The sequence below is a fragment of the Colossoma macropomum genome, unplaced genomic scaffold, assembly GCF_904425465.1.
Source record: "Colossoma macropomum unplaced genomic scaffold, Colossoma_macropomum, whole genome shotgun sequence".
Classification (NCBI taxonomy): domain Eukaryota; kingdom Metazoa; phylum Chordata; class Actinopteri; order Characiformes; family Serrasalmidae; genus Colossoma; species Colossoma macropomum.
In genome coordinates this window covers 9,768,083-9,786,361 of record NW_023494808.1, presented here as the reverse complement: position 1 = coordinate 9,786,361, position 18,279 = coordinate 9,768,083, and the positions used below count along the sequence as shown (strand labels likewise).

Sequence of the window (18,279 nt, the reverse complement as noted above, 5' to 3'; positions counted from 1 at the left end):
CAGAGTACAGGCCAGGTTTGGCTTTCTACTCAGGACGTCGACCTTTCCTCTGCACTTTGATTCATTTACGTTAATACACCACATCAGTAGGGGGATGTACCGTCTCCAGCCTCCTCCATATGTGTCACTTTCCTTTCATGTCTTTCTCACAGGCCTGTGGTACCTGGCCCGACTGGAAGATTCAGAACCTCCAGCCTTCATTGTTCACAGCAGTCGTGGGCTGGAGGTGAGGGAACCAGCCTTGTGACCGGAAGGTCACCGGTTTGATCCCCAGAGCTAACAGGGCATGACTAAGGTGCCCTTGAGCAAGGCACAGCAAGGCCGTGGATAGGGCTGACCACTGCTCTGGGCAAGTGTGCTCACTGCCCCCCAGTGTGTGTGTTCACTAGTGTGTATGTTCACCAGATGGGTTAAATGCAGAGGTGAATTTCCCCGTTGTGGGATTAATAAAGGGCAATGTAATTTAAGGCCGACCTGAACAGCAGGAGAGGGACTTCTCCAGTATTTGGAGGAGTGATCCTGGGTTACTGCTTGGACCCCTAACATAAGCTGGGGCCTAGCTGCTCAGGACTGGGACACTGGGTGCAACATCTGGGAGTTTGGAGGAGGGGCTTCCATAACAGCTCAGCAATGCTCCATATTAACACCTGTGGCTCATATTACCCTCCTAGCTCCTCTGTGAAAGCTCAAGCTCTTGTCCTTCGCCCTACGTATCCTGTATTTTCGTTTTCCTTGTGTTTACACAGCTAAAAAAAGGACTATTGGAAACCTAATGGTTTAATGGTTTTGCCCAAGAATTGGCCTTATGGTTTTTCAATAGAAACCACTAGTTTTTCTGTACAACGTGGTGTGGATTAAGAGATTGAATCTCCACTTTCACTTGTGATTTTTTCATTCTTTGAAAGAGCTATGAGTGAGCAATACTTCAGATAGAATTACAGCATGGTTTTGGTGTTGTTGCTGATAAAAGCAACATCTAAGGGTTACATTTAAAGCTGTTTTCAGATTCAATGTGCTGGAGTGCAGAGCCAAAACAGCAAAAACTGTGTCACTGTTCACTGCTGTACGTGCCGTACTGAACAAAAGAAGAATGCAGTATCATCACTGGCATCTCTTTACCAACAATGGATGACCCTGCACTCTGATCTGCCATGCTTTCTGCACTCACATGTCTTCACACACAGCGGCGGTCCGTACCTGTGGGCTGGTGCATGTAGCGCTGAGATCCGTTTGGCAGACGGTCTCTGAGAGTGATGTAGATGGGGATGGAGGGTGGAGTGGAGGAGTGATGGGGTGAGGACGCAGTGACGGAGAGCTGAGTAACACTGATGGAGAGATGGGGGGAGTCTGTAAGAGAGAGAGAGATAGAGAGAGATATTGTGCATGTTTTCTTTCATGTTTTTCCAGTTGCAATTTTGTAATGTTTAATGTTAAAGCTTAACCGTTCATATTTAACTCATTTATCCAGTTTTCCAGTAATCCAGAGATTACTGTCCATCACCTGAACTAATGTTTTACCTGGTTTGACCTGAGCGTGAGTGTGAGCGTGTCTGTGTGAGGAGGTCATTCCTGCTGATCCTGCTTTTGTTTTTTTTCCTTTAAGTCACACACTGATCTGTGCTGAGCTAATCTGAGGACTTTAGAGTTTTAAGCTGATCCTGGTTCAGATGTTAAATGTAGCACTGTGTGCATGTTTAATGATAACACTGTGAAAACATTAGTTAAAAAAAAACAGCTCACTGCCTTTTTAGCTGTGAAAATGATTTACTATACATCTATCTAATTGTGGCAAATCGATTTTGGAATGTTAGATTCATCATTATCTAATGTTCAATGAAAAGAGGTCTCAAATTTTTGGCCAAAATAAAATTCTCAAGTTATTTTCAAATGTAACAACCTCTGAAACTACCCTTGTTGTATTGTTATTATCATTTATATCACACTACTATGTAAACAGTTCCTATAGTCACATTCCTATATGGAATGTATTAATGAACGCAATTCTGCATTGTGTCAAAATAACCAAATCAAATGTAATGGTGGTGAAATGTGAGATTTCATGAGGCACTGAATCGCCAGGGCCGTACAATTCAACAATACAGTCAGAGGTGCTAGGAGAAATTTAAGGTAGTTGTAGGCCATCAGGTAGTCTGAACATTGGTGGACTAACCCAAATGTCAGTAAACAAAGTCTTGCATAAAACAAAATGCCTAAAAATTATTTCATTTCAATCTCACACATGAAATAGCAATGAGCCTCACCTTCAGGTATTAAGTTATTTCAGTTCCAATTTCAAAACTTGTGGGTGCACCAGGGCTGAACGATTTTGGGCAAATATCTAATTGCGATTATTCCAACTAATATTGCGACTGCAATTTAATTTGCGATATTTTATAAATTGAGATTCAGGCTTGATTTATTTTGGCCAAGAAGACCAGAATATCCACCTTTTTTGGCTTGAAGCTCAACCTCTGAACGTAGTGGGCCAAACTGCCAGTAAGCTGCTCTTATTCGGTTCAGTTTTCCCTCTGAAAACTTAAACTAATGTTTTTGCTAATGTACACACTTAAAAACGATGGTTCTTCAAGGGTTCTTTAGTAAAGACAATGGTTCTATACAGAACCATAAACACTCCACAACCCATGTGCATGCTTAAAAAGTTCTTTGCATGGTCAAATGGTTCATTAGATTTATGGAGAATGTGCTGTATATGGTTCTATATAGCACATTTTGAAAAAGGTTCTATATAGCACCAAAAAGTTACAAGCTTGACATCGTGACAATAGCAGAACCCTTTTTGGTACTATATGGAAGCATATACAACACATTCTCCATCATTCTGAGGCATTATTTTACCATGCAAAGAACCATTTAAGCATCAAAATGGGTTGTTTAGTGTTTATGGTTCTATATAGAATCACTGTCTTTACTAAAGAACCATCTTTTTTAAGAAACTTGATCTTTTTTAAGGCTTTAATTTAAAAATAAATTGCAGCTCTTGCCATTTCAATTGTCTTAAACTGTGATTTCAATATAAAAGCGATTAATCTTTCAGCCCTAGGGTGCTTTTCTTTTTATATATATATATATATATATATATATATGTATATATGTATTTTATATATATTTTCATATCACCCCCTACACTTATTGTAGTGTGTTACAATCTGTCAGTTATATCCTGTAACTCCAAGTGTTTACCAAATACATATAAGCAGGTTACACTGAGGCTGTGTTACACCATCACTTATGAAAGATGTTTCATCTAAACACAATCTAGTCTCGCTATACTTATTAGAACTTCCATAAACTGCAGTAATGAGTACTACTAAACCCACACCTGAACATAACCTTAACCTCAGTAACCAAAGCCCATATTTTGTTTCCATAAAATGTTGAATATGTGGTGAAAACAGCACATTTTCAAATGAGGACCAGCAGAAAGGTCACTTGTACAAATTCTCCTGTAGTATCACTGTGAGGACATTTGGTCCTTACTGGGGTAGTAAGACAAGCACACTCCCTCCTTTCTTCCTCTCAGTCTCAGTTTGCGCTCCACTGGGAGGGGCAACGTAAACACAATGGCTGCAAGTTCAGTCTTCAGTTTCAGTGCTGAAACAGGACAAATCGCGACATACACACCAGCCACGACACACCACACGTTCTCCACCCCCCTTAACCCAAATATAGTAGGTCAGTCAAGACATGTTTGCTGTCTGAAGTTTGTTTAGTTTTGCACTGAAGCGACAAGTTTAACAAGTAATGTAAGTGGTTAACAAGTGGGGGAAGGCTGTACACCACTAGGCCTGTGTTATAAGACAAGTAAGTGTGGTGGGAAAGAGAACAGAGAACTAGGGAGGAATAATGGCTTATTGGACAGCTCGCTAAATAGTAGTGAATAATATGCACATGTAATGCTTTACTCCCCTTTATAGTGAAAACAATGGATTAATACTTAGCATTAATAAGCACCATTAAATTCTTCCCTGTCTCTGCTGGAGTTTCCCACAGAGTGATGTACCATCTGAGGATTATCAGTGTTTTCCATACATCTATAAGGGGAACTCCATTGATTTTTTAAAAATTCTGCATTATGAAATGGTTAGGAAGTAAACAGAGTCATTCAGAGTGGTTTGGTGTGAAACGCTCTGTTCTAGAGAAACTTACAGAGTCAGAATTGTTCACAATGGTGGTGATAGGAACCAGACGTCTGAAAAGTTTAATGCCTGTAAAAGTTCCCTCACAGAAAGTTATTATATTCCTGAGAAAATGTTTTACGCGTTTGTTGTGGTAACACTAAGAACAGGAAAATCTTTATTATTTATTGTTTTTGTTTCTAGATAACACCAGTCAGAGTAGTTAGCCTAATTTCTGCCTTCTTAATCAGAAATGTGGTGTTAATCAAAGGTAAACAAGGCCTAAATGCATCAATGCATCCAAGGAGCTACTTTGTGGAGGTTTAGGTCTTGTTGAAGTCTTTTGATTGGCTGGTTGAGCTGTAGTTGAATGTCTTCAAAGGCCAGACAATATTGTTCTTTGGTGACTCACACTGTTCTTTTGAACAGACCATCATGTACAAGCAAAGCCTACGATTTACATACTCACACTGTATGAAAAGCTCGGTCTGACTGACATCAGCCTCTACAGACTTATCCGAGTACTGAGCAAATAAGCAAGTAAGTCTGATCAGTAAAACAGTAAAGTCGGCATATATGGACCTAGCTAGCACGTGTTAACTTTTTCTCCTCCGTTTTGTTAGCCTGTGTGTCTCCACCCGTATTCAGAAGGTGGTTGTGATTGTTTAAAACTGGCTAAAATCACACAGTGAATTCATGGCAGGAATTTAAAGTGTCTGACTGCCACAAAGTCAGTAATACAGGAGCAGCCCCTCCTTCGCTGCCAGCCCAAGTCATGTGTTCATTAGCATGGCAGCGTACACTTACATCACACAGTATCAGGTGGTATTGGTACATCGGTACACACTACTAGTATCAGTATCAATGCATCCCTAATTGGTATTATTACTACTGGTATTTTATTCTTATTAGCGGTACTACCAATGACACTTAAGTTAAGTGACCCTTATATAGACAACCGGGAAATTTCACCACCGCATTTAACCCATCCGTGCAGTGAAACACCACATACACACTAGTGAATGCACACACACTAGGGGGCAGTGAGCACACCTGCCCGGAGCAGCCCCTGAAGTGTGCAGGTGTGTATTAGTGTTAGTGGGCAGCCCTATCCACAGCATAGGGCTGTTGGGGTTAGGTGCCTGGCTCAGGGGCACTTCAGTCACGTACTGCCAGCTCAGGGGATCCAACCGGCGACCTTCCGGTCACAAGGCTGGTTCCCTAACCTCCAGCCCATGTCTGCCTCCACTGATACTGATGATAGTTTTGGTTAGTTAGTGACCACAAATCAGGTTGTTAAACGTTTACACTCCTATTTACACACTCCCACCAGTCATGAGTTTGATCATACAGATACATCAAAGATGAAACTGATGAAAAACTGATCAAAACTGTCAGTGAAGTTTGTATTTTACATTTATCAGATTTGATCATTCGCTACTTTGATGTACTGTTTCACTACTTAGTGAACTAGTGAGTGAATCAAGACACAGCCCCAGTCTTCAAACCATTGATTAGTTATATGAGGTGACCCCCGCTTTGTTGGAATGAAAACCTGCAGCCACACCGGCCGTTTGCGGATAAGATTGGAGACCCCTGATATACACAGCTGCATCTGTCTGTCTGCGTGTAGTTTGGTGTAATCTAATATTTTTCCTTGCCACAGTTTACTGTAGTTGTGAATGAAATCTGTGGCTGTGGATTCTGGTTTGGCATCAGAACACTAACAAACAACCACACCTGCACTGTGACAGTGTTATATAAGTGGCTGTTTTGCTGCTGGTTGAGGTGCTTAGCATCCGTTTTGTAAGCCTGTTTAAATGCCTGAGTGCTAAATTAACGCTCTAGGCTTTAATCTGATCATTATACTACAGACACGTAGCTGGGACCGGTTTTTGCTGCTTCTGTGATGCTGCTGTGCAGTAATACAAACTTTTTAAACTGTGAGGTTTGCGTTCTCTGCAGTGAGTCTTCCAGTAAACAAGCAGTTCTTACCTAAACCGTGAGACCTGACAGCTGTGCAGGTTAGTTATTTAGCAGGTTAGTTAAGCTGTGACATGTGCAGTGAGGCAATAGGCCAATTTCCCCCTCATGCCCAGTGAAAACGGTAACATTCAAGGTCAGTGGCATCATGCAAAATATCTGCACATTTGTATTCATGCATAATGGACACACATGCTGAAGTGGTGGCTACTCAGGTGGAAATCTTTTTTTTCTAAATAAGTTTTTTAAAGAAAGAAGGAGCAAATGCAAGCATTTTGCTTGTGCTTTAAAACCCCTTACTATATAAGTCATTTTCATTAGAATGTGAAATCTGTCAGTAAAGTTCATTAAAAGCAGTGAGTTGATAAACTGTTGATATTTGCCCAGTCGACTTTTTCTAAGCTTGCCGGTCAGATGTGAAGCGGTTATCCATGTTTTCAACGTTATTAACATTTATCAGTTCCCAGTATTGTCAGTGTTGACACATGCTGGTTTGCTTAATGGGTATGGCCCAACGTTATCTTTCACACATGCTGTATGTTTTAGGCTGGACAGACTTTGTAGGTTTTAAAATTTGTGTGTGCCAGGGCTGCTGCATAATTTTTAAAAAAATATTTTGATGCCACTTCCTCCACATAGCAACGCACACAAACTGAAACGTGGCATGTACACTGCTCAGGCATAACATTATGACCACCTCCTTGTTTCTACACTCATTGTCCATTTTATCAGCTCCACTTACTATATAGGAGCACTTTGTAGTTCTACAGTTACAGACTGTAGTCCATCTGTTTCTCTGATACTTTGTTAGCCCCCTTTCACCCTGTTCTTCAGTGGTCAGGACCCCCATGGACCCTCACAGAGCAGGTACTATTTGGGTGGTGGATCATTCTTAGCACTGCAGTAATACTGAAGTGGTGGTGGTGTGTTAGTGTGTGTTGTGCTGGTCTGAGTGGATCAGACACAGCAGTGCTGCTGGAGTTTTTAAACACTGTGTCCACTCACTGTCCACTCTATTAGACACTCCTACCTTGTCAGTCCACCTTGTAGATGTGAAGTCAGAGACGATAGCTCATCTGCTGCTGCACAGTTTGTGTCGGTCATCCTCTAGTCCTACATCAGTGGTCACAGGACGCTGCCCACAGGACGCTGTTGGCTGGATATTTTTAGTTGGTGGACTATTCTCAGTCCAGCAGTGACACTGAGGTGTTTAAAAACTCCAGCAGCACTGCTGTGTCTGATCCACTCAGACCAGCACAACACACACCAACACACCACCACCACGTCAGTGTTACTGCAGTGCTGAGAATGATCCACCACCCAAATAGTACCTGCTCTGTGAGGGTCCATGAAGACCACTGAAGAACAGGGTAAAAGGGGGCTAACAAAGTATCAGAGAAACAGATGGACTACAGTCTGTAACTGTAGAACTACAAAGTGCACCTATATAGTAAGTGGAGCTGATAAAATGGACAATGAGCGTAGAAACAAGGAGGTGGTCATAATGTTATTCCTGATCGGTGTGTATGGAGTTAATGTTGTGCCAGTTTCAAATAAAATAATAAAATCCACAAGCAAAATATTAAGTATCAAAATGTGCAAAATATGTTGCAAATACAAATAATGAGAGTTAAATCAAACTTAACTTTTCAAAAAGATTTCTACACCTTTTCATCTCAGCGTCTGAAGACTTTTTCCTTTTTGACATCTTTTGAGAACTTAGACTTAAAACAGGTATTAGTGTTTAGCCAGTATTAAAAGATTTCTTTTTTATTTGATAATATTATGTTGGAGGCCTGGGGTTGAAGGGGATAGCCCTTGGTCCCAATATAATTATTCAGAGTGCAGGTAGACGCCCTCTTCTAAGTCCCGCCCCCTGTTAAAAAGTGCCAAAAGTCAGGAGCAAAAGAGCGACTCCAGAAGCAAAAATATATCAGCAAAATTAGCAAATAGAAAAAAATTTAAGCAAAAACTGGCGAAATGAGAAATACATTTATATCAGAATGAGTGAAAATGAGCAATAATCTTTTTGAAAAGTTAAGTCTGATTTATTTTAAGTTCAAAGTTCAAAGTTTTATTTATCACATACATTGGCATGCACGGTACAACTAGCAGTGAAATGCTTGGATAACTGCTCAACCACATGAGGCAGTAAGGTAATAGAGGGATATATGACATGAAGTGAATTAAAAGATAAAAAATATAACAAAATATCCATCTATGAAATATTTTAACTTTCATTATTTGTATTTGAACATGTTTTGGACATTCTGCTTCTTAATATTTTGCTTGTGGATTTTATTATTTTATTTGAAACTTTTGGCACAAAATTAACTCCATAAATGTATGATGTCTATCTTATTATAACAGATTGAAAATGTGTGAGCTTTGAGATACAGGCATGCCGTACAGTCCCATGCAAAAGTCTGAAGACCCCTTTGTGAAACAGAGAAACGGAGAACACACTCAAATATGGCGCTGTCCACGTCGTCGCTATTGTTGCAGACTTATCATCATTCAGATTACGTACCAAAGCTTTTTGTGCTATTGTTCCAACGGTCACTTCCAAACCAGTGTAAATAGACTCTTCCGCTGTGTGAATTACAATTGTTCTGAAGTCCAGTCGCTCCTAAAATCCTGAAAACACTGTTAGCTGTATAACTGTAATGGCATCAATCTACTGAAACATCTAACACCTTCTAGTCATATTAAATTACCTTCTCTATCATATCGGAGAGCAGCACGTTCTGCATATTGTAAAGTCTAAATATAGGTATTTGGGACATGGCCCCTCCATAGGGAGGGGGTCCACTTCCTGCACTTCCTGTCATACACTTACACTCCACTGGCTCAGTTACACAACAAACAGCCAATCCTGAGACGCAGAGAAGATTCTGTAACAACTTTGAGTGGCCAGTTTATTACCTTGTATCTACAGCCACTGGCCATTTTATCAGAAACACCTACAACCTCGTTTTCCAAAGAAGTTGGGACGCTGTGCACAATGTAAATAAAAACAGAATGCAATGATGGGCAAATCATTTAAACCCTATATTTAATCGAAAATAGTTTCCAGACTTTGTGAGAGAGACTGTTACAACTAGCCCTTCAGCCTGTTACCATTACTACAGGGTAAACGGTAACATCTGCATGTGTGCACTTTCATTTGTAGCCATCATTTTGCTCAAAAATGTTTAAAATTACTTATCAAAAACAAAAATGTTAGGTTGTGCCCTGTTCTCCCTTAATGCTGACATGATATCATGGCCTACTGTGCAGCCCACATGCGCACAGACTGTGACTGTAAAGGTGGAAATGTGTGGGAGTGATTTTCTCCGCTGTGTTAAAGTCCCTGTTAAAGAAGATAATGGGTTCTGGCAGCCGTGTTCAGGGACTGAACTGCTAACCCCGGGCTAACCTCCCTCTCTCCTGGTGGGCTCTTCCTGCTAAAGCTATTATTCTGTCTTAGGTCAAAGACTGACTTACGGCAGCTTTTCATGGCCGAGATCAGGGACAGTTCTCTTTCATAAGGAAGACAAAGAGCACTCCCTCATCCTCAGCTGACCTGTTTGTGAGTGTTTGTTGTTGCCTTTCTGAAGAACAACAAAGATCGCTCACTCTTCTGGAGAAAGAGGGAGATATCGATGTTTTTGAATGATGTGAAACGATGTTTTTTCCTCTGAGTCACACGAAGTGCCATCATATCTTTACAAACTGCTGCTGACCCAATGGAACAGCTCAACACGCTTGGAGGAGACTGCTAATTGCTAATTCAGTTACATCAGCTAACATACACCCATGCTGGAGTGATGGTGAGAAAGAGAGGACCATCCTGTCAACCCAGAGAGAGAAGGCAGTTACGCTCGCTTGGACTCCTAACCGCAGACGGCCGTGGCATTGCCAGGGATAAAACTCACAACCTCCTGATAACAGGACCACTTGAGAGGCCTTTTTTGTCAGTTTTTGACATTGAAAACAAACTAAAAAAATCACGTAAGGCAATATGCCGCGCTGAGCAGGAGGCTGATTATACTCTCTTGGACTCCTGGCCAAGAATGGCAGTGGTGTCAAACTCCCACTAGCAGGGCCAACCCTTACACGGCAGCGTCGTTCAGGAGACCTGATTATTGCTTTACGTTTTTGCCCTGATTAACATCAGCTAGGTCCGAATTTTAGCATTTTGATTTTCACCACTGACACGATGTAATAAATACCGGTATATGTAATGCACAGACAAACTATATCAATGTGAGTGCTCCCTGCCAAATACTGGGGGAGCCTCTGGCTGCGACCTGTAGGAAGGCGACTTGGACATCCAACCCGGCCCACATCTATCCCAGCCCTCTTGTTACGCCAGAGGCCACGCAATCTCCAATACGACATCACTCCCATGAAACGTACAGAACTTTCAAACAGGAGCAGAAGTTTACCGAAGCGAACTCGCTGAACGGAAGAAGTATTTCGCCTGTTATATCGGTAAGAAAAACATTCAGTTTGTATCTCAGTATAATTACAAAGCTTTTTGTGATATTGTTGTCAATATAATATTAAACTCGACTGATATCGACCATTTTACAATGTGTACTGACAAGTTTGGGCTGCTAATTACTTAAAGATGCTACAGTAGAATCACTTCACAATTCATCTGTATATAGTATGATAAATTGATATCTGTTGGTTTTATGGACTACTTATTAGAAATGACCATTTTATAATGTGTTTAATGTGCTTAGTAAAACATACTTGACAATTGTGGGGATTGTGCCTGCCAATTACTTAAAGATTCTACTGTATACTCTACAATTCAAAATAATAGTCTACCAATCGTTGATAACGATAACGAGAGGCGATATATGTTCAGGAGATATCCTAACTGAAATGAAAAGCAATGTACAGCCTAACAATGAAAAGCAAACGTGAAAAACCTGTAAACAATGTTGTGCTACATGAGGTATGCGTAAATCAGGCGCCATGAAGTGCTTCTTGAAAACATCAGCGTTATATGCGTAGATCAAGCGGTACACTGTGCTTCTAGAACGCACAGCATGATTGACAGGCTCGAGAGGTGACGTACGGTAGGCCCGGTTAGATGTGGGCCAGGTTGGATGTCCAACTGCACCTTCCTACAGGTGGCTGTATTAAATTAAAAACAGTACAGTGTTAATGGTGCTTTCACAGATGTGCAGGTCACCCAATAACAGACCACAATACATGTTTCCACTGTGCATTTGTCCATATCAGATGAGCTTGAGCCCAGAGAAGTTGGCAGCGTTTCTGGATGTTGTTGATATATGGCTTCCACTGTGCAAAGAACAGTCTTCACCTGCATTTGCGGATGCAGTGATGGACAGTGTTTATTGACAATATTTTTTCAAAGTATTGTGATATCCATCACAGAATCATGCTGGATTTTAATGCCGTCTGAGGGGCAGAAGATCAGGGGCAATCATTTGTGGTTTTTGGCCTTTTCCTTTACGCACAGAGATTTCTCCAAATTGCTGGAATGTTTTGATGATATTGTGCACCATAGAGGATGTTATATTGAATCCTTGGCTGATGATCCTTAATTTTTAAATTTTGGATTTTATGCTGATACATTGGCGAACCTTGACCCATGCTTGCACATAAAGCCTTGCCTCTGTGCTCCTTTTATACCAAAGCATGATTGCATCACCTTTTTAGGATGTTGTTTAGAATATTTCACAACATTCCTAATCTTAGGCCGTCCCTTTCTCAACTTTTTGGAATGTGTTGCAAGCATCAATTTCAGAATTAGCCTATATTTGACAAAAAAAAAAAAATTAAAAAAAATTAAGTTGATAAAACATTACAAATCTTATCTTTGCACTGTTTTTGTTCAAATACAGATCACAGCAGATTTACAAATCACTGCTTTTCATTTTTATTCACATTTAACCTACAGTCTCAACATTTTTGGAAATGGGTTTGTAGAATATTTAGTCTAATTTCTTTCATAATCCTCATTTACATTCACATTTTCATTTAGTCTGTATATAAAATCTAAAAAAGGCACCCTTCACTTTCTCCTTCTCTCAGCTTAACACACAATGATGCCCAAAATGTTTAGAAGCCCCTAGAAGTCCTGGACTATCCAAGATAATCCAATCAACCAACTTAGTCCCTACAGCCTGCTGAGGCTCAGAGGTTTTGGTAGTATCACACAGCGAGCAGATTTTTCCACACCACCATCTGCTAACAAATTAGCTTGGCCTGGTTCTGTCACCTCGCTGTGACTTTCCCAAAGTTCACTTATGGCGTTTGTGCGGTTCTGTGTACCTAAAACAGTCAAAATTCATTTTCACACAAGCTCTTTTTGTCTATAACACAGCCTGTTTTTGTTACTGTGTGTTTAAGAGATATAAATAAATCAGCTCTGCTGTGATTGGCTGGCCTGTATTGTGCCTCTTTACAAAAGCAGTCCATGATTTTGTTTTCATGTTTTCATGATTGTGACATCATAACCACGATGAATTCAAAACGGGGTGTTTTTTGCATCTTAGTTCTTAGTCCATACATGGACGGTTTAGAGTGAGGAGTGAACAAAACATTTCGAAAACTATAACATGCTTTACATCAGACTCCATACTTATTTCAAAGTATGGACAATTTGGTTTTCCATTATCTGGGCATCCAAAAAAAGACTAAATAATAAGGCAGGTTCACAGTGTCTTTAGCAAGAAGAGTAACTCAATGAAAGAATAAGGAAGATTATTGAATATGATCAACTTTTTAAGGACACATCATACTTTTTTAAACAAAAAAAAGTTTCATAACACACATTCACACCCCAGTCTATATGGTCCATATATGGAAACTACATTAAACAATATATCATCGCTGCCCAATGAAAAAACATGTATCTCCATTTTTTGCGATTTTCACTTTTCTGCATCATTTGAGCTCAGCAGCTGTCCTTTACATTGTGTGAAGATTTCAAGATGATTGGACCAATAGAAATGCTCCAAAATTGCTTAGAATAAAATCTCTTTCCATTAGCTTACATTGAAAGTAAAGAAAGTTTTTGATCTCTCCTGTAAAGTTACTATTTTGGAGATACTTGTTTTTCTTTGGACAGTGATATATATATATATATATATATATATATATATATATATATATATATATATATATATGTGTGTGTGTGTGTGTGTATAACCAGCCTGTTTAATTCTAAGGGATAAAGAGAGGTTGGAAAATGGTCATGCAAAAATTAATTATGACCGTTTTTGCTGCATAAAGCTACATAAATGCTACAGGTGGACTTCATGGAAAACAATAAAACTAGGGGCCAACCGATCTGAATATTTTGTGGCTGATACTAATATCATTAACTGATAATGTCAGCTGGTATAATTCATCATTTATATTTTAATTTATGCTCCAGCAGTTTTAGTTAAACTGTGCTTTATTGACTGATATGACTGTCAGTTCTCAATTATCACACTTACCACAACTCAAACAACAGAAACTCACAGACCTGATACATTGCAGCCCTGAGGGCAGAGCTACCAGAATGGTTTACACTTTTTAATTCTGTCTAATTTTCATTATTTTTCCAAAAAACTATGCTAATTAGCAGCATGTTATTGGCCATATATCACCTAATGCTGTATGACACAAGAAAAATTTAGGTTACTCTGTAACTATACACCACTCTACATACTACACCCAGCCTCCTGATACTACTGTTGGTGGTCCTACCTTGTTGCCGTTCATGATGAAGGCCAGTTTGTCCATCTCCTTGGCTGCGACGGCCATTCTGGGTTTGTCGGAGCAGCCCCTGCTGAAGGGCGGGGTGATGGAGTCCCGTGGGGAGGAGGAGAGTGAGACATGAGGTGAGGAGGAGCAGGAGGTTCTGGGGGATGAGGCAAGAGAGGAGGCGCGAGGGGAGAGGCAGCCCATCTCTACGGCCAGCTCCTCAGTGCAGGGCAGCCTGTGGAAGTGCAGGAACTCATCCGTTTCTCTGTCCACCACCAGCAGCCTGGTCCGGTGCTCCACTGCCATGATCTTCTCAACCACCTGAGAGAGAAATCCATGCAAAAATTACATGTACACAATTTTCACTTAACCTAAATGTAGTCAGATAAGGTGGGTTGCAGGTTCAAATCCCAGGACTCACTGGGTATTCCTGGTGGTGCCCTTGTGGAAGGTACCCAACCCCAACACTTTGAAACCCCAGGTTTGAAAGCTTCTGATGCTCCCAGACTGGGAATAATTATGAAAACAAAATGACAAACTGCCAAGTAGGTTCAATAAACTATAACATAATAAAAATTGACGGGAAAGCTTTTTTTATGGCTGTAAAGAAATCAGAGTCAGCCATAAATGTTAACAATCATTCCTGCTGTTTTGTATGATCTGCTGCTGTTCCTGAGGAACTATGTTTTGCCCCTCATTCAAAATATGTCTGTGGGACGACAATAAACCTGACTTATCATATCCTGGGGACTGTATGCCTGGGAACACATCACTTTTCAGAACTGTTTTTGATAAATTAGCATTTTTACTTTGTTACACGGCAGAAACGTCCACTTTTCTATCTGTCCATAGGAGTCACTGGTGTTACTGATCGTCATTGGTGTTACACATAAGAAAGGAAATACCAGAGACATTTTAATGAACAATGCATTTTACTAAATGAGCATCAAACCACATGATGTCAATTGTGGAACATCCACTAAAATGTGTAATTTAATCCATTTGTTTTCTATTTTTTCCCAGTTATCTAAGAATAAAGTAGGTCACACCAGTGACTTCAGCTAAAAGCTTCGTATGAAATCATGAGCTAATGAGAAAATCTCTGATAACTGGAAGACACAGTGGACTCACCATGTGCTTTTCTTCATAGATCTTCAGAAAACAGGTAAAGGAAGTTGAGTGATGTCATCAGTGTGATTTTTATTTCAAAATGAGAGGTTTTTGTTATGCAGTAACACTAGTGACACAACTCCTGGGGACTTTCATTATATATATATATATATATATATATATATATATATATATATATATATATATCATAATATTTATTTGGCATTTGTTTTCTTTATGTCATTTAATTCATATATTCCATAGTCATGTATTGATTATTGCAGTTAAAATGGCAGAAAAACATGTTTTTTAAGTCAAAATATGGCCTCAGCCTTTACACTGTGAGGACGAGCTCTTCTGTGGTGCTTGGAATTCTATGTAATTGATTTAAAAAACCAATATTGCTAAACTGATGACTCAACAAGGTGTAACTGTTAAAATAACTTTAGTTTTATTTTAAAAGATATGAATAAACTGTAACCCTAACATGTTTTTCAAGTGTGATATACCTGTAAATGCTAGGGACACAGAAGTGGACGACTCTTAAACACTATAAACAGAAAGCTGTTTAGATCTTTTTCTTTGCTGAACTGACAGAACAGCTGATAAAAGCCCTGCTTTGGGAAAAGCGCCAAAGCCCACACATCTTATCTCCTTGTTGGGATGTCAACACTCATCAGGCCTCAAACCTTTCAAGTGCTTAAACCACCTTTGAGCCAAAGAGTTTCAATCTTGGTCTGGAAAACAACACTGTCAAATTTTAGGCCTGCTCTTCAAAGCAAGGAAGAACCTGAAGCCGAACCTGTTGAGTCTAAATATACCCGAAACATTAGTATAAAGCTGTTTTATGCAACAAAAACTTAACAGGTGCTTTTTTTTAGTTACAAAAGTAACAGTAAGAAAATCCTCAAAGTTGTCCTAAAGGTTGGGAACTGAGTACTAGTACACTGGTCAAATAATAGGAGCTAAAACTCTAAGGGTGTGGAACCTGTTTCGGCTCTTCCGCAGAAGATTTACAAGGCTTTATCTAAACATCATCAACCAACAGTACAGCGCCGTGTCAAGAAAATCCCCAACACCCTTTAAAGGGCAGCTGATGGTTAATGGCAATCCAAGCCCCATGTGCAAACGGCCAGAGGGTGCAGAAAAAGCAGGCAAACAGGTTTCCTGGACAAACAACAGCAGTATGGCATGACCTGATGTATTTAAACGGACACTGCGTAGCATCTTGAAGTCTGAATTTCGTCTGTACATTCATTATTAAACCCACCCACAGGGCTGTTTCTTGCTGTAAGCTGTACATACAGCTATAAGGAGTAACATCCACAATAACAAATACAGAAATACTAAAAGAAATTAGATAATTGGGAGCAAAACATGGAAAGAAACTAAATGATTAAGTATCGATTACTTTTCAAAAGCCTATTACATCCACCTCAGTTGTATTTCTGCAGTTGAGGGGCTTCTCATTATTTAAGATTCCGATGGTCTGAGGTCCCCCAAGGTCCCTGGATGGTCAGTAACCCATCCCTGACTTTAAGTTGCAACCATTGCTGACACAGGCGTTCAGTTGTGCACACTCAGCTTGTGTTATCTTCATAGAAAAGCTCTGACGCTCTGGAGCAGCTGCACATGAGCCTAAGGTCTAGCCTGAGCCCCCAGTACTGGACTGGGGAGCAGTGGGACTGCATTCTCTGGAGAGATGGAGCTCCATCCAGTACCTTTGGGATGATCTGGAGTGAAGTGATCCAGAACTGACCATAATGCTCTTGTGGCTGAATGCAATCAAATCCTCACAGCAATGTTCCAACATCTAGTGTAAAGCCTTAGAAGCTGTTACTGCAGCAAAGGAAGATAAACTATATTAATACCATTGTTTTCTGAGGAAACGCTGGATAAGCTGTACACTCTCAAAAAGATGGCTCTTCAAAGGTTCTTTAGTAAAGCGAATGGTTCTATAGTAGAACCATGAGTTCTATATAGTAGCATTGCATGCTTAAATGATTCTCTGCATGGTGAAATGGTTCTTCAGATTGATGGAGAACGTGTTGTGTATGGTTCCTGAACCAAAAAGGTTTTTTTGGTGCTACATAGAACCATTTTCAAATATATAGAACTATTTACATATACAACACCTTCTCCATCAATCTGAAGAACCATTTTAACCATGCAAAGAACCGTTTAAGCATGTAATGGTTCTATACAGAGGATAAGGTTCTAAATAGAACCATTCCCATTACTAAAGAACCCTTGAAGAACCATTTTGTTAAGCGTGTAGGTCATGAAACTCACCTGGTGGTGCGAGTCCTTCTCTACATTTATCCCATTGACCTCCACCACCCGGTCACCAGAGCGGAGTCCAGCCAGGTCAGCAGGTGAACCGGGCTCGATCTTGCGGATAAACTGAGCGCCGCAGTGCCGCTCGCCGTGCAGGTGGAAGCCGTAGCCGCAGTCGCCTTTGGTCAAATAACAAAGCCGTGGCTGAAGGCCTCTCTCCAGCATCTCCCGCTCCACGCTGTAGGCCATGTCCGTCACGAAGGGTTCAGACAAACAGCAGCTGGACGGATCCCAAAAAGCAACAGGATGTGCTGAAAAATCGAGAACGTGTTAGCATGCTAGGCTAACGGCCGTTCGATCCCCACATGTCCAGTTTGAAGATGTAAATAAAATGAATAAAACAAAATAAAAGAGTTAAAAAATCGATGCTGCATGTGTTCTTGTCCACAAAAAGTTGAGCTTACATTGCAAGCTTGATTGAAAAATGGTTTATGTTTGTTTTTCTGTTGGATTTTGCACAACGGAGCACGTTTGACTGGAAAAAAAAAGAATTATTTTTTAAAATAGCTATAAAAAATATCCTAAAATTTCTTCCGTTCTTTTACAAATCGCAAAAGTTTTTTTCTTAATCTTTATTGTAAAAAACAAACAAATAAACAAAAAACAGCCTGCTGAAAAGCGTTTTTTTAGCGGGAAAATCGAACGTTACGTAGCTCCAAAGTTCTAGTGAAGAAAAAAAGCGCCAAAATTATTTAAAAACAAAACCGTTACGCGTGTTCACATTCTAACCGTCATTCGTGGAAAACAACCAAATTAGAAGCCAACGGCCATCATGCTAAAACACAGGAGCCCTGCGATTTACATAACTGAGAAACTGATATTCCTGTTAGAGAAGGAAAAACACGAGGAAGGAGGAGAAACAAATCTCTCGAGCTGTAATCCTGAGGTGGAGACGCAGTAAGACAGCAGCAAGCTAGGCTAAGAGTGCAGCAAACGCCTTTTGGAGGAAAAAGTGACCAAGCAAGAGGAGAACCTGAGGCTGAGAGAAAGATTA

At 40.2% G+C, this 18,279-nt stretch overlaps 1 protein-coding gene across 2 annotated transcripts in view; it reads right to left on the bottom strand.

The window, feature by feature from the left end:
* Nucleotides 1-18,279, bottom strand: part of LOC118798121 (Na(+)/H(+) exchange regulatory cofactor NHE-RF2) — a 31,975-nt gene extending 13,696 nt beyond the window's left edge. For both annotated transcript variants that reach the window (XM_036557470.1, XM_036557471.1), the window contains exons 1-3: nt 17,241-18,279; nt 13,842-14,159; nt 1,198-1,347 (exon numbers count right to left, since the gene is read on the bottom strand). In XM_036557470.1, the coding sequence (XP_036413363.1) occupies nt 1,198-1,347; nt 13,842-14,159; nt 17,241-17,474 (702 nt within the window). In that variant the 5' untranslated portion in view covers nt 17,475-18,279. The remainder of the gene's footprint in view (nt 1-1,197; nt 1,348-13,841; nt 14,160-17,240) is intronic.